We start from the raw sequence: 15,611 nt of genomic DNA, 5'->3' as shown, positions 1-15,611 counted from the left end.
TCAGAGCTGGGTAAACTAAGGCCAGGCATCAGCCTCACTCTTCCTCTCTTTTCAGGTTAGGCCACCTGTAGTGGGGAAGGGTTTAGGAAGGCCAGGCTCTGCCACTGACCTACCGTGTGGCTTTGGACCTCTGTCAGGGCCTCAGCTGTCTCATCTCTAAAACCAGGGGGACAGTTCCAGATACAGAGGCCCTGGCCAACTCCAGTAATTACTGAAGTTAGTTTCGATTTAGCTATGGTGAGATATGCCCCAACCTGCAAATAAGCTGGCCCCCAAGAGTAAAACCGGATAATTGGCATTCTTCCCACCTGGAAAACTACTCAACCTTTAAAATGCAGATCAGGACCTACCTCTTCCAGGAAGCCTTATGTAACTATCACCTCAGTCCCTCTCAACGTTAAATGAGGGGTTAGGCAGCTCGGAAGGATGGGCTGTTTTTCCAGGGGGAGGGCCCCAGGATGGAGGACTTGGCTGAGCCTTCGAAACACTGTTCACAGGAGAGACACTTTGACTCTGGTGAGCACCAGCTTCCCACTGAAGGCAATGCCAGGGAGGGAGCTATACCCTCATACTCATAACTGTCTAGCACTCTGACCCTGTGTCTCATGCACCTCTGGGCTGAGATTTGGCGCCCTTGGGGCAGATAGGTATCTGCAATCACAGCCAAGGAACATTTCATGCCCTAAAACAGGGAGCATAGGAGGAGGGTAGCTCAAAGCTCAGGTTCCAACATCAGCTCAGGCCAAGTCCTGGCCCTATCATGTCCCAGTTATGTGGCCTTGGGCAAGTCCCAGAACCTTTAAGCCTCATCTGGAATGTGGGATGACACTCCTGTTGTCACACCCTTGCAGAGTGTTCAATGTGACCAAGAGTGGAAAGTGGTTTTCACAGTAAATGTTGGATTATTATGGTCACTAGGTTGGTGTGTTTTCGACCCAGGGCTCCTGCAGGTCTGGTCACTGTGAATCAGTCATGAGATGCTGTTCTGACATGATCAAATTCAGGGCTTTGGTTTCCCCCGGGCCCCACTCAGTGCCTAGCAAAGCAGAGGGGTCAGGGAACCTTTGCCGATGGAGCCCAAAGAGCTGGCGCTTCAGAGACCTGACCTAGGGCGGACCCCTGGCCTCACCACTACTATCCCTATGTCCCGGGGGAGTCACACGAGCCCTCTGAACCTGTGTTTCTTCATCTGTGAAGTGGGCACAGTGTCGCCCACCTAGAAAGCTTGTTGCAAGGACTGGAGATGATGGATGTAAATTTCCCGGCCCAGGTGGACTGGATGTGTGACAGCTGTTACTATTATCATCATTATTGATTATAATCTAAACATGAGCCCCATCTGGGTCTTCTGTTAGCACCTGCTGTGTATGATGGGCCAATGGGGAAGGCTCCATCTCCTCTACTCCCCTCCTCCTGGCCACACTGCCAGGTGCCTGGCACTTCCTCCCTGGGCTGCTGGAGACAGAGCCAGCTGAGGGGGGCGGAGCACAGATCCAAGGCCACAGTGTGTCCCTTCTGGCTTCCCTCCCAATCCTCCTGAGAGGGGAGTTGGGGGACACCTGACAAGGAGCTGAGCATCTGGGATTTGGTCCTTCCTCTGGGAGAGGGGAGGAGGTCTGGGAGATGGTCTGAGTTTTCACAAGTTGGGGAAGCCCTGTGGCATGGCAAGAGCAGCTTTGGAAGCAGAACCCACACACCTTCCCACTTCTAGGCCTTTGTCCCCATGGGGGCTGCCCTCCCACCACTTCCTACTGGCACACTCGTAGGGACCTTCTATGACTAACGCAAGGGTCCCATCTTCCAGGAAGGCTTCTCCTCACACACATCCTTTGGTGCTCCTGTACCCCATGGCCCTCATCTCTATAGATGCTGAGGACTGCCCACCACCCAATGGGCAGCTCCCCAAGGTGGGTACCCTGAGATCTGCCTCAGACCCAGCCTGCAGTAGGTGTGCCCTACAGTTTTGCCAAATGAAGGAGGCTTGGCTCTAACCTTGGCTCTCCTTCCTGCTGGGGGCCTCAATTTCCCCATCTGTAAAATAGATGGGAGGTTGGACATTATGTCTGAGGCTGTGTGCACTGATGCGCTAGGACTGGGCTGAGAGATGGGGCAGCTGGGAGAAGGGCTGGGGCCTCTTCACGGGTAGGTGAGGAACGGGGTGGCCGATCCCTGACTCTCTCCAGGGCCAGCCACAGGCTCCAGTTTAACGTGGAGAGACCTCCTTAGGCCCACTGTGACAGCCAGGTGGTGTCTAACCTCCTTCCATGCCTCCCTGACCTACCTTCGAGGACCTTCTCAAATGGGGCCCTACCAGATCTTCTAGCCTCTGTTCTCACCCTCAGCAACCTCACGGAACTGTCCCTCTAGGTTCTCTCTGGTCTCCTGGCTTTTGTCCATGCTGTTCCTCTGCCTGTTCACTTGCCCCCGATCCTTGCCTTTCAGGTCTCCACTTAGATGCCTCCTCCTCCAGGAAGCCCTCCTGAGATGCCCTCTACCACCCCCCCAGCCTGCATCAGGAGCACTTGTGGGCTTTGGTGGCCACCTGTATTCACTCCACTGTGGTATTCCTCACCCTAGGTTTAACGCCCAGTTCCAGGGCTTCCCCCAGCACCCTAAGCTCCATGAGAGCAGGACCCTGTCTGTCTTATCTGTTGGAGCCTGTGTCAGCAAGGTACCTGGCACAGAGCAGGTGCTCATTCACTCAAGAACTAGTTACCAGAACCTCCTCTGTGCCAGACACCGTCTGCTGGCTGTATGGAAGGGCTGAAGAGTGGCTGTCTGCTAGTCTGGATCCAGTATTGGGAGGTGCCTTCTGTGTCCCCAGGCCCTTCCCAGGCCCTTCCTGGCAGGGGCTGCCCCTGCCTGCCCACCCTGCCGTTACCTGGCCAGATGATGGCTTCCAGCAGGGTGACCCGTCTGGCCAGGAGCTCCAGCTGAGCCTGCTGCTGCAGGAAGCTCTGTAAGCTAGGAGCCTGATGGGAGATCGAGAAGAGCAGACAGTGCGTGTCCGGCCTCCAGGGGCTGGGCTGGGCACCGAGGGTGGGGGGCGGGGCCAGTTCCTTCTGGCTTCCGGGCAGGAGCCTGGGCGTGAGTCTCTGTTGGGACCTTGGCTGCTCCTTCTAAGTGGGGATGGGGCTCACTTGTCTCCTCAAGTGACCAGATGGGTGGAGAACTGGTGGGTGAATGCCTGGGGGAGGGTCTCTCAGGCCACTAAAGGGGGACCCTGGGGCCAGGATGGCCTGCCCAGTGAGAGCCTCTGGGGTCAGAACTGGTGGGTGGTACATTACCCAGAGTCCCCTGGGACCTGAGCCTGGCTCTGTCACTCACAGTCCCCTGCACTTCTGGAGTCTAGCCCCATGACCTGTTGTCCTGTGGGCCTGCAGACTGGCTCTGTTCCCCACAATTTCTCTTGAGCTGAGGCCTGACTGGGGTCTGGATTCATTACCCATAATCCTCCTGGGGGCCTGGGCTCTGACGTTATTACCCACAACCCCCTGCACTGTTACAGTCTGGCTCTGTTACCCACAGTCCCCTGCAGTTCTGGAGTTTGGCTCCATTGCCCATAATTCCTTTCAGACTTGAAATCTGTCACCTCTGGTTCCCCTGCAGGCCTGAAAACCACATTACCCACAATGTCTGGAGCCCCAGGTCTTACCACAGGGGTGGGGGCCTGGGTTTCTAGGGCCCCCCCCTTCACCCATGGACAAGGGACCAGTCATTGAGAGATGGGTGGTCTTGACCTTTCAGGTCTCCACCTGGAGAAGGGCAGGTACCTTATCCAGCCTCTTGACTGGACCCGGGCAGCTCCACCCTGGAGGGCCTGGGGAAGCCTGGCAGGCGGGGGCTGGGCTGTCTGTCCGTCTGTCTGTCTCTACTCACCATAGAGCCCAATCATTGTTTCCAAGATTAAAACCCTCTCAGCTAAAATCTTCAAAGCCTCGCGTAGTTGGTGCAACCCCTCCCCCTGTGGAGGAAAGAGACAGATGCAGCCGTGAAGGGGGCAGGGGAGGGGGCCCTGCAAAGCTTGTTGGAGGCCCATGCCCCACCCTGGACATGCACCTGCAGCTCCACACCACCTGCCACAGCCCAGGGCCCACGGACAGCAGGGACAAGACCAGGAGAGGATGGGAGGGGGCCAAGGCAGGCAGAAGCAACCTCCTCAGTAGGATCCCACCCAGCTGGCTGCTCTTTCCTCACACCCCTGCAAATCCTGCTGCACTGAGGGCGGGCGGAGGCCAGTCTGCAGGGGCAGCACTGCTGTCCCAGAGCCTGCCACAGAACCTGCCCAGACGCTGCCGCAGAGCCCCGGCCCCTCCTCCATCTCTGTTGCCTGAAACCAGTTGGTCTCACATCATCTGCATGATTCCTGCCACATCCCTGGGCCACTTGTACTCTTCTTTACTTAACAGTCTTTAAACTGACTCAATTTTGCCTTAAATACTGTATTTGTCTCACCCTAATTAACTCCATTGGTGGGATCAGGCTACTTACCGATATCCTTCCCACTCATGTCCAAATGAACATGTAAGAGTAAAATCAGAAAATGTTTGTGTGGCATCGCTGTTGGGAAGCCAGGCTTAAAATGCCGGCAAAGCTGAAGTTCAGGCCCAGGTGCCCCTGCCCCAGCCCTTTTGAGCCCATCCCTCCCTGGGCTCTGACTACTCCAGGTCCATGTGCTGCACATCCCGGAGCCCAGCCCTCAGCCCCACCCTCTCTTCTCAGCTGAGTCTCCAGCACCCAGGCCCGGGGATGCGGCAGTGGCCCTCAGACCCCTCCCCTAGGCCTCCCTGCTCTGGGGTCTCCTGTCTCAAGTGGTGCCGGTGCTGGCCAGGGACCGCCAGCTGGCCCTCACCTTCACTTCTTCCCAGTGTCTGTCTGTCTGTCCTTTCCTCCCCCAGCATAGGGTCCGCGGTCTTGCCAAAACTCCACACTCCCTCACTCCTTCCTCTTTCCGAGTCCAGACTAAAGCTATTTCTGGAATGTAGATATCTTAATTCTGACAGAGCACCAGGATAGCAATAGAACTATTCCCGCCCTGACACATCTGGGAGTCTCTCAGAGTGCTTCACTTAGTACAGATTAAATGAAGGGATGAGGTATAATATGCATCTTGGTACAATTACTACCTTCAAGGAAGCTGTTCCCACAAAAACGTCTAACAATCAAGAGTCCTCCCAACATGTCTGTTCTGAGTGAGCCCACTGTGGCCATGCTGAGACTGTCCCTTATGATCTGGCTGTCCTGTCCACATCACATGGATGGGGCCACTGACTGGCCATTGGGCCTGGGGGTCACCGGGTCACACTAAAGTAATCTCTCTTCAAGTATTACACCCATCTAAACATGGATGACCTTCAAAAATTACATTAAGCCACTGCCAGCATCGACAATGGGACAAGCTAATGTCATAAGCCTCCTGATGAGATGCAATAAGAGGGCACCACATCCCCAGTTAGTGCACCTGCCAAGGGTATTTAACCTGCATCTCATCACAAGGGAACAGTCAGACAAATCTAGACAGTGGGATAGTCACAAAATGACAAAGTCAAGAGAAAGAAGAAAAGGGCAGGGGGCCTATTTTACATGAAAAGAACCTAGAGGGCTTCCCTGGTGGTGCAGTGGTTGAGAGTCCGCCTGCCAATGCAGGGGACATGGGTTTGTACCCCGGTCCGGGAAGATCCCACATGCCGCAGAGAGGCTGGGCCCGTGAGCCATGGCCGCTGAGCCTGTGCGTCCGGAGCCTGTGCTCCGCAACGGGAGAGGCCACAACAGTGAGAGGCCTGCGTGCCGCAAAAAAAAAGAACCTAGAGATGTGACAACCAAATGCAACACATGAATCTTGATTGATCTTGTTTTTTTTTAAAACTAGCTACAAAAGGCATTTTGGGGACAATGGGTAAAATTTATATATAAGCTGTATATTAAGTGGCATCATTTCACTGAATTAATGTCAGCTTTCTCAGGTGTGACAGTGTTACTGTGGCTCTTTGGGAGAATGTCCATATTCTTTCAAGACACATGCTGATGTGTTAGGGGAGATGTGGATGAGGTCTGCAACTTACTTTCAAATGGATTAGAAAAAAAAGATCTATAGATATATAAAGAGCGAAAGAACAAAGGCAGCAAAATACTAATAATTGGTCAGTCTAGAAGAAGGGTACAAGGATAGTCATTGTAGCAAATTTTCTATATATTTGAAAATTTTCAAAGTAAAAATATGGGGGAAAATGCCAAAAAAATATTCTGGGTGGGTGGCCTGCTGCTTGCACCAATGACGTCCCAGTGCCCTCCAATCCTGGCCTTAGTGTCCAGGGCCTGTTGGACACCCCCACTCAGCTGTCATGTAGACATTCCCCGTTCTCCATGGAGAAAACTCAGCAGGCCAGCTTCTCCTGGCTCTCTTCTCTCTTTTACTATTGTAAACATCTCCCTTAACTTCTCGCTCCCCCCTCCATAGCCAGACAAGCACCCAAGTGTCTCTCAGCTCCATTGACATCTGTCCCTCTTCACTGTCCCCCTTCTAGTTCCGGCCCCCACAGCCTCTTGCCAGGGTGACCAGGACAGCCTCCTGTCTAGTCTCTCTTTCTGCTCCCTTCTCCCATCCTTTCTCCACATGGCAATCAGAGGGATCTTTTGCAAACAAAAATCTGACCATGTCACTTCCCTACTTATAAATATTTCAATGACTCCCCACTGCCCATAGAACAAAGTTCTAATTCCTCAGCATGGCCTCTCAAGTCCTAAAAGCCTCTATGACCTCTGTCTCACTCCTTACCTGTCACACTCTGTCACTCCAAGTATTTGCAGCTCCTCAAACACCCTGGGCCCACTCTTGCCCCAGGGCCTTTGCATGTGATGTTTCCTCTCCTCTGCGTGAACACCCTTTGCCAGGCTTCGGCCTGGGTCTCCTTATCCAAGAAGATGCTAAATCTACCCCTCCACAATCATAGCTGAGCTCCCCCTGTCCTGTCACTGCTGGTTACTGGTCTGTTTCCCCCCACCCCACTGTGACCACCCTGAGGATGGGGACTGTGTCCAAATCACATCTATGTCCACAGTGCCCAGCCTGGGGCCTGGCACCCACCAAGGAGGCGCTTGGGGAAAGTTAGCTGGCTCCCCCAGTCCTGGGAGCTGAAAAGCCTGGGCTTCAGTTCAAGCTCTGCCAACAATTCACTCTGTGGAGTTGGGCCTCAGTTTTTCCTGTCTGAATAAGGGGTATGAGCTTTGGTCTAGATGGGCCAGCTGAGCCCCGTCACTCCCAGGCAGTGCCTGCAGTGCATCCTCATGACCACTGGGTGTCAATGCTGAGCCACAGCCAGGTCAGTGGCTCCAAAAGCTTCACTAAGTGGGGGTTGGTAGGTGGAGTGTGTATAGGAGCCCTCAGGCCTCTTCCCCACACAGACCTCATCCCCACCTGCCCCCAACAGAGCTGTTCCCCCAGCCCCCAAAGCCTCATGCAGCCCCCAGCCCAGCGGGTCCCCTCCCAGGCAGGCGGCAAGCAGGGGCAGAAGTGCAGGTGGGTAAGTGGAAAGCAGGTGGATGGGCAGGGGCCCTGCTACCTCTTGTGGGGGCCCCTCCCACAGGTGGTCCTGAGTTTGAAGTCTGTTCTGGGAGAGTTCAGGCATCTGTTCTCCTGTTGGGACCCCCATATAGGGATGGGGCTCCCCAGCCTAATTCAGCCTTCATCCCACCTCTCCCACCTCCTCTAGGCGGGGTGAAAAATGTGTTTCCAAATGAAAGGCCTCTGGGAGAGGCCAGTGAAGGGGCCTAGAGGCGGCAGAGGGCTGGGATCACATGGGTCTAGCTGAGCCCCAGCCCAGCTCATGCCTAAGCAGGCAGTATGCTTAAGAGGCTCTGGAGCCACTAGTGGGTAGAGGGTGGGTAAGGGAGTGGGGTGGCAGTGAGGGCTGGGAGAGGCTTGCCCGAGAGGTAGCAGGACCCCAGAAGTCATGGAAAGACATGGGGGAGGGCTCGTGCAGGGTGGGGGGCTCCCACGGCTGTATCCATCACTGACCCCACAATCAGGAGCAGAGAGGGCAGGGCAGGCGCTGGGTGCTTCCCATGTCTTCATTAACTAATGCCTGCCAGGAAGTAGGGCGTCCCAGCCAGACTGCACCAGGGAGAGGGGTGGACGAGGGAGGGAGGCACAATACCAGCCTCCAAAAGAACTCCCCAGTTGCCTCTCCTGTCTGCCCCCATCCCATCCAGTTTTCCAAATGTGTCCTATATCAGTGACGGTTTCCAGGTCCCTGCACCGTGGGGCTTTTAGTCCTCCCCCCATGTCTCCTGGGTGGGTGATTTCTAGGCCCTGAAATTCATTCACTGCAAGTCTCTCTCGTGATGTGAAGGTTCTAGGATCCCACATGTGGTTTCTAGGTCCCCTTTCCCATTTATTCTATGTCTGCTGTGTATGTGACAGTTTCTAGACCTCCCTTCCCAGCCTTCATGGGCTTCCTTTGTGTACAGTGGTTTCCAGATCCCCCATCTCATTTTCCATGGTTTTCTGGTGCGTATGGCAGTTTCTAGGCCTCTCCTCCCACTCCTCATGCGTCTCCTGTGTATGTGATGGTGTCTGGGACCTCATGTTAATTATAGGTCTTTTGGGTACAATGGATCTAGGTCCCCTGACCTCATTTACCATGTACAACGTGTCCATGGTGGTTTCCAGGTCTCCCTTCCTGTGATTCACGGATTCCTATGTGTATGGTGGTGTCTAGTGCCCTGTCCCTTTTACCGAAGCGCTCCTGTGTACCTCAGCGTTTCTACAACTCCCTTCCTCTGCTGCATGGCTCTCCTAAGGCCTCCTGTCCCGTTCTTCTGTGTGGATATTGTTTTCATGCTTCCCTTTCTTTTGCAGACAGGGGAGCAGAAGCCAAAGCCCTTGCTGGGAGGGGGCTATGGAGGCAGGGGATGCAGTCTGGACTGGGTCAGCCCAAACTGCCCAGGAGGAACTGGCAGGGTCACCCTGGCCTGGAAAGGCCACAGAAGGAAGGCAGAGATAGGGATAAAGACAGAGGCAAAGAATGTAGGGTCTGCTGATACGGCTGGCCCTGCCCACTGGGGAGGGACAGGATAGGGGAGGACGCTGGGGCTGAGAACTGGCAAGGCTCCCCACTTGGAGACCAGGTTGCAAAGGGGATCTGGATGGGGTGCCCCCACCCCCAAATAATCTCCTGAGTGTCCAGGGCGGGGAGGCAGCGGGAGGGCAGTGCTAGGCTAGTGGCTTACCCAGTGGCTCTTCTCACCAGGGTCTCCTTTGGGGCCAGGTTCTCCCTGCAAGGAGAGAGAGGTAGGAACAGTGAGAGAGGCGAGGATAGAGAGAGGAAGAGAGGCTGAGCAAGGGTGAGACAGAGAGTAGCTCGTTTGGGCGAGATAAAAATGCAAAAAAACAACTGTTTGAAGGCAATGGAAAGTGATAAAGAGCAGCCAGTAACTGAAGGATATCTGACCTTAGAAAGAAGGGAACTGCACTGGGTAACATCAGTATATTTATGGCTTTTCCTCTGAGGGCTCATCCCAACCCCCTCTGCCTGGCAAACAGCTCAAGCAGCAAGCTTTAGTCTTATTGGCCTGAGGAATCAGAGGTCGGGGTCAAGACTGACAAAGAAGGAGGAAACGGAGGGGAAATGCTGGAAAGCAGGGAGCCACAGTAGGGGAGCAAAATCTGTATAAATACTCCACTCTAATCCTTGGATGGTCCGTGAAATGCCCATGCTAAAGTCACAGAGCTGAGTTGGAGCCACACCATAGAGCAAAACTCAACACTCTTCAGAGGAAGACTGTCTTCACTATATTGTCTATATTGTCCAGGATGCAATACAAAATTATTAGACATGTGAAGAAATGGAAAAATGTGACCCATATGCAAGAGAAAAATCAGTTAGTAGAAACAGACCCATAACCAACCCAGGTACTGGGATTACCAGACATGGAGATTAAAATACCTGTGACAACTATGTTAACGGATATAGTGGAGGGACTTCCCTGGTGGTCCAGTTGTAAAGAAGCCACCTTCCAATGCAGGGGATGTGGGGCAACTAAGCCTGCATGCCACAACTACTGAGCTCGCGTGCCTCAACTAGAGAGCCTGCACGCTGCAAACTACAGAGCCCATGCACCCCAGAGGCAGCATGCCACAACTAGAGAAGAGAAAACCCGCATGCCACAACTAGAGAAGAGAAAACCCGCACACCACAACTAGAATCGCGCGCACTGCAGTGAAAAGCCCACGTGCCACAACAAAAGCTCCCACGTGCCTCAGTGAAGAGCCCGCCTGCCACAACTAAGACCCAACGCAGCCAAAAATAAAAAATTGAATCTAGTGGAATTGATACAATGGGTGATGAGATGGGGAATTTCAGGAGGGATGTGAAAATTATGAAAAGAGAATCAAATGGAAATCCTGGAAATAAAAATGATAATACTAGAAATAAAAAATTAATTAGCTGGGATTAATTGAAGATGTGCCATAACAGAAGAAAGAATCAACTAACTTGACAGGTCAATGCAATAATTCTAAGTGAAGCACAGAGAGAAGAAAGATTTTTAAAAAAATTAACAGAGGGCTTCCCTGGTGGCGCAGTGGTTGAGAGTCCGCCTGCCGATGCAGGGGACATGGGTTCGTGCCCCGGTCCGGGAAGATCCCACATGCCGCGGAGCGGCTGGGCCCGTGAGCCATGGCCGCTGAGCCTGCGCGTCCGGAGCCTGTGCTCCACAACGGGAGAGGCCACAACAGTGAGAGAGGCCTGCTTACCGCAAAAAAAAAAAAAAAAAAAAAAATTAACAGAGCCTCAGACTTCCCTGGTGGCACAGTGGTTAAGAATCCGCCTGCCAATGCAGGGGACATGGGTTCAAGCCCTGGTCCAGGAAGATCCCACATGCCGCGGAGCAACTAAGCCCGTGCACCACAACTACTGAGCCCGCACTCTAGAGCCTACGAGCCACAACTACTGAGCCTGTGTGCCACAACTACTGAAGCCCACGCACCTAGAGCCCACCCTCCGCAACAAGAGAAGCCACGGCAATGAGAAGCCTGCGCACTGCAACAAATAGTAGCTCCCGCTCGCTGCATCTAGAGAAAAGCCTGCACGGAGCAACAAAGACCCAAATGCAACCAAAAATAAAATAAAATAAATTAATTTTTTAACAAAAGTGGGAGTAGCTATATTAATTTCAGACAGAGCACACTTCAGAGCAAGGAAAGTTATCACGGACATAGAGGGGTCAGCATTCCATGAAGGCATAACAATCCTTAATGTGTATGCACTTTACAACGGAGCATCAAAATATGTGAGGCCAAATCCGATAGAACTGCAAAGAGAAATATATGAATCCGCCAATGCCATTAATCAACCAGATAAAATTGACATCTATAGACCACTTTATCCAACAACAGCAGATTACACATTCTTCTCAAGCTCACATGGAACATTCACCAAGATAGACCACATTCTGGCCCATAAAATATAACTCAACAAATTAAAAAGAATAAAAATCATACAATGTATGCTCTTAGACCACAATGGAATTAAACTAGAAATCCCTAACAAAAAGATAACTGGAGGGAATTCCCTGGCGGTCCAGTGGTCAGGACTCCAAGCTTCCATTGCCGGGGGCATGGGTTCGATCCCGGGTCGGGGAATTAAGATGCCACAAGCCACGAGGCACAGCCCCCCTCACAAAAAAGGATAACTGGAAACTCCCCCAATACTTGGAGATTAAACAAAAGACTTCTAAATAACAGGTGGACCAAAGAACAAATCTCAAGAGAAATTTTAAAATACTCTGAACTACATGAAAATAAAAATGCAGGGCTTCCCTGGTGGCGCAGTGGTTGAGAGTCCGCCTGCCGATGCAGGGGACACGGGTTCGTGCCCCGGTCCGGGAGGATCCCACATGCCGCGGAGCAGCTGGGCCCGTGAGCCATGGCCGCTGAGCCTGCGCGTCCGGAGCCTGTGCTCCGCAACGGGAGAGGCCACAACAGTGAGAGGCCCGCGTACCGCAAAAAAATAAAAAAGAAAAAAGAAAAAGAAAATAAAAATGCAACTTAGCAAAATTTGTGGGAGATGGTGAAAGCAGTGCTTAGAGGGAACTTAGTATAAATCTACACTAGTCAAGACAGTGTGGTATTGGCTAAAGAATAGTCAAATAGATTAATGGAACAGAATAGAGAGCCCAGAAATAGACCCACATAAATGTAGTTGACTTTTCTTTGACAAAGGAGCAAAGGCAATACAATGGAGCAAAGGTAGTCTTTTCCACAAATGATGCTGGAACAACTGGACATCTAAATGCAAAAACATGAATCTAGACACAGACCTCATACTCTTCACAAAAATTAACTCAAAATATATTACAGACCTAAATGTAAAATGCAAAACTATAAAATTCGTAGAAGATAACATAGAAGAAAACCTTGATGACCTTGGGTTTAATGATGACTTTTTAGATACAATGCCAGAAGCACAATCCATGAAAGAAATCATTGATAAGCTGGACTTCATTAAAATTACAAACTTCTGCTCTGCAAAAGTGAATGTCAAGAGAATTAGAAGACAAGTTATAGACTCGGAGAAAATATTTGCAAAAGATACATCTGATAAAGGTGTACAAAGGTGTATCTCTGTATATGCAAAATATACAAAGAACTCTTAAACTTCAACAAGAAGAAAACAAACAACCCAATTTAAAAAGCTTTTGCACAGGAAAGGAAATGTCATCAACAAAATGAAAAGGCAACCTATGAAATCGTAAAAGATATTTGCAAGCCACATGTCCAATAAGGAGTTAATATCCAAAATATATAAGGAACTTATACAACTCAATAGCAAAACCCCCAAATAAGCCAATTAAAAAATGGGCTAAGGACCTGAATAGACATTTTTGCAAAGAAGATACACAAATGGCCAATAGGTATGTGAAAAGATGCTCAACATCACTAGTCATCAGGAATATGCAAATCAAAACCACAACTTGAGCTATCACTTCATACCTGTTAGGATGTCTGTTATCAAAAAGATGAGAGATAACAAATGGTGGTGAGAATGTGGAAAAAGGGGAACACTTGTATACTGCTGGTGGAAATGTAAACTGGTACAGCCATTATGGAAAACAGTATGGAGATTCCTCAAGAAATTAAACATAGAACTACTGTATGATCCAGCAATCCCACTTCTGGTTATCTATCCAAAGGAAAGGAAATCACTGTCTTGAAGAGGTATGTTCATTGCAGCATTATTCATGATAGCCAAGATATGGAAAGAACCTGTGTCCATTGATTGATGAACAGATAAATACTATGTGGGTTATACACACACACACAGGAATATTATTCAGCCTTAAAAAAGAAGGAAATCCTGCCATTTGTGACCACATGGATGAATCTGGAGGGCATTATGCTAAGTGAAATAAGCCAGACAGAGAAAGACAACTACCGTGTGGTATCACTTATACATGGAATGCGGAAAAAAAAAAAGAAAAGAAAAGAAAAGTTGAACTCAGAGAAACAGTAGAACGGTAGAACGGTGGTTGCCAGGGACTGGGTTGTGGGGAGGGAAGGAATGGAGAAAGGTTGGTAAAAGGGTACAAACTTTCAGTTATAAGATGACTAAGTTCTTTTTCTTTTTCTTTTGGCTGCATCGTGCAGCTTGAGGGATCTTAGTTCCCCGACCAGGGACTGAACCCATGGCAGTGAAAGTGCCAAGTCCTCACCACTAGACTGCCAGTGAACTCCCAGATGACTAAGTTCTAATCTAAGGATCTAAGATATAGTATGGTGACCATAGTTTCTTACAAAAACTTACAAAAAAGTTTATAAAACTAACCATACTCTTACCATATGATCCAGCAATTGCACTCATTGGCATTTAACCAAATTAATTGAAAAGTTATGTCCACACAAAGACCTACACTTGGATGTTTATAGCAGCTTTATTCACTATTGCCAAAACGTGGAAGCAACCAAGATGTCCTTCAGTAGGTGAATGGATAAATGAACTGTGGTACATACAATGGAATATTATTCAAAAAAAAAAGGGCTATCAAGCCATGAAGAGACACACTGGAAACTTAAATGTGTATTACTAAGTGAAAAAGGCCAATCTGAAAAGGCTACATACTGTATTATTCCAGCTATATGACATTCTGGAAAAAGCAAAAATGTGGAGACAGTTAAAAGATCAGGGGTTAGAAGGGAGAGAGGGATGAATAAGCAGAGCACAGAGGATTTTTAGGGCAGTGAAATATTCTATATGATACTACAATGGTGTATACATGTCATTATACATCTATTAATACCCATAGAATGTACAACACCAAGAATGAATCCTAATGTAAACTATGGACTTTGGGGGATAATGACATGACAATATGGGTTCATCAATCGTATCAAATGCACCACTGTGATGTGAGATGTTGATGGTGGGGTAGGCTATCCACGTGTGGGGACACGGAGTATATGAGAATTCTCTGTACTTTCTACTCAATTTTGCTGTGAACTCAAAAAATGCTGTAAAAAAGAATTTTATTCATTAAACAAAACCACCAACGAAAAACACAACCCAGCAACCTTACAGATCCGGGAATCTCAGCCAACCCAAAGCAGGATAAACACAAAGAAAATCACAGCCATCCACATCATGATCAATCTGATGAAAACCAAGGGTAAAGAGAAAGTCTTAAATGCCAAAGGAAAAAGAGACATATTATGTACAGGGGAAAAACAATAAGAATGACAGTCAGTTTCTCATGAGAAATTGTAATTGTCTACATAAGCCAGAGGACCACGGAACAACATCTTTAAAGTAATAAAGGGGGATAAAACTGCCAACCTATCATTTTATATCCAGTGAAAATATCTTTCAAAAATTAAGGTTAAATACAGTTTGAGATAACAAAAGCAGTGAGGATTTGTTGCCAGCAGACCCACACCACAAAAAAAGCTAAAGGATGTTCTTTAGGCTCAAGAGAGATGATACTATATGAAAATCTGGATCTACAGGAAGGTATAAAGAGTATAGAAATGATAAATACATCATGAGATATAAAAGACTATTTTTCTTTGTTTTTTAAACTTCTTTAAAAGTCAACTGTTTAAAGCAATAACAACAATGTATTGAGGATTTATAACAAATACAGAAGTAAAATATATGATGGCAATAGCACAAGGACAGAAGGGAGTGGATTATACTGTTGTAACGTTCTTATGTATACATGAAGAGGTATAATACTAATTCAAGTAAAAGGATGCATATTGTTATCCTTAGAGCAACCATGAAAAAAGTAACACAAAGAGGTATAGTGAAAAAGTCATTAGTAGAGACAACACAGAACAATTCTCAATCCAAAAGAAGGTAGGGGATCTAAAAAAAAAGGTACAAATGAACTTATTTACAAAGCAGAAATAGAGTCACAGATGTAGAAAACAAACTTATGGTTAACAGGGAGGAAAGGGGGGAGGAGGGATAAATTGGGAGATTGGGATTAACATATACACACTACTGTATATAAAATAGATAACTAATAAGGACCTACTGTATAGCACAGGGAACTCTACTCAATACTCTGTAATGACCTATATGGGAAAAGAATCTTAAAAAGAGCAGGTATTTGTA

At 49.1% G+C, this 15,611-nt stretch overlaps 1 protein-coding gene across 3 annotated transcripts in view; it reads right to left on the bottom strand.

Moving 5' to 3' along the window:
• The window catches only part of EMID1 (EMI domain containing 1), a 40,968-nt gene that overhangs the window by 1,139 nt on the left and 24,218 nt on the right, over positions 1 to 15,611 (bottom strand). For 2 of the 3 annotated variants that reach the window (XM_082667491.1, XM_082667492.1), the window contains exons 13-14: positions 9,229 to 9,273; positions 3,880 to 3,964 (exon numbers count right to left, since the gene is read on the bottom strand). In XM_082667491.1, coding sequence (XP_082523617.1) covers positions 3,880 to 3,964; positions 9,229 to 9,273 — 130 coding nt within the window. Of the gene's footprint in view, positions 1 to 2,881; positions 2,973 to 3,879; positions 3,965 to 9,228; positions 9,274 to 15,611 lie in introns of all 3 variants that reach the window. The other variant, XM_082667490.1, reaches the window with a different exon arrangement.

The sequence above is a fragment of the Grampus griseus genome, assembly GCF_964374135.1.
Source record: "Grampus griseus genome assembly, chromosome: 12".
NCBI classification, from domain to species: Eukaryota; Metazoa; Chordata; class Mammalia; order Artiodactyla; family Delphinidae; genus Grampus; species Grampus griseus.
The sequence above is the reverse complement of the archived record's forward strand: the minus strand, read 5'-3'. Positions and strand labels throughout refer to the sequence as shown.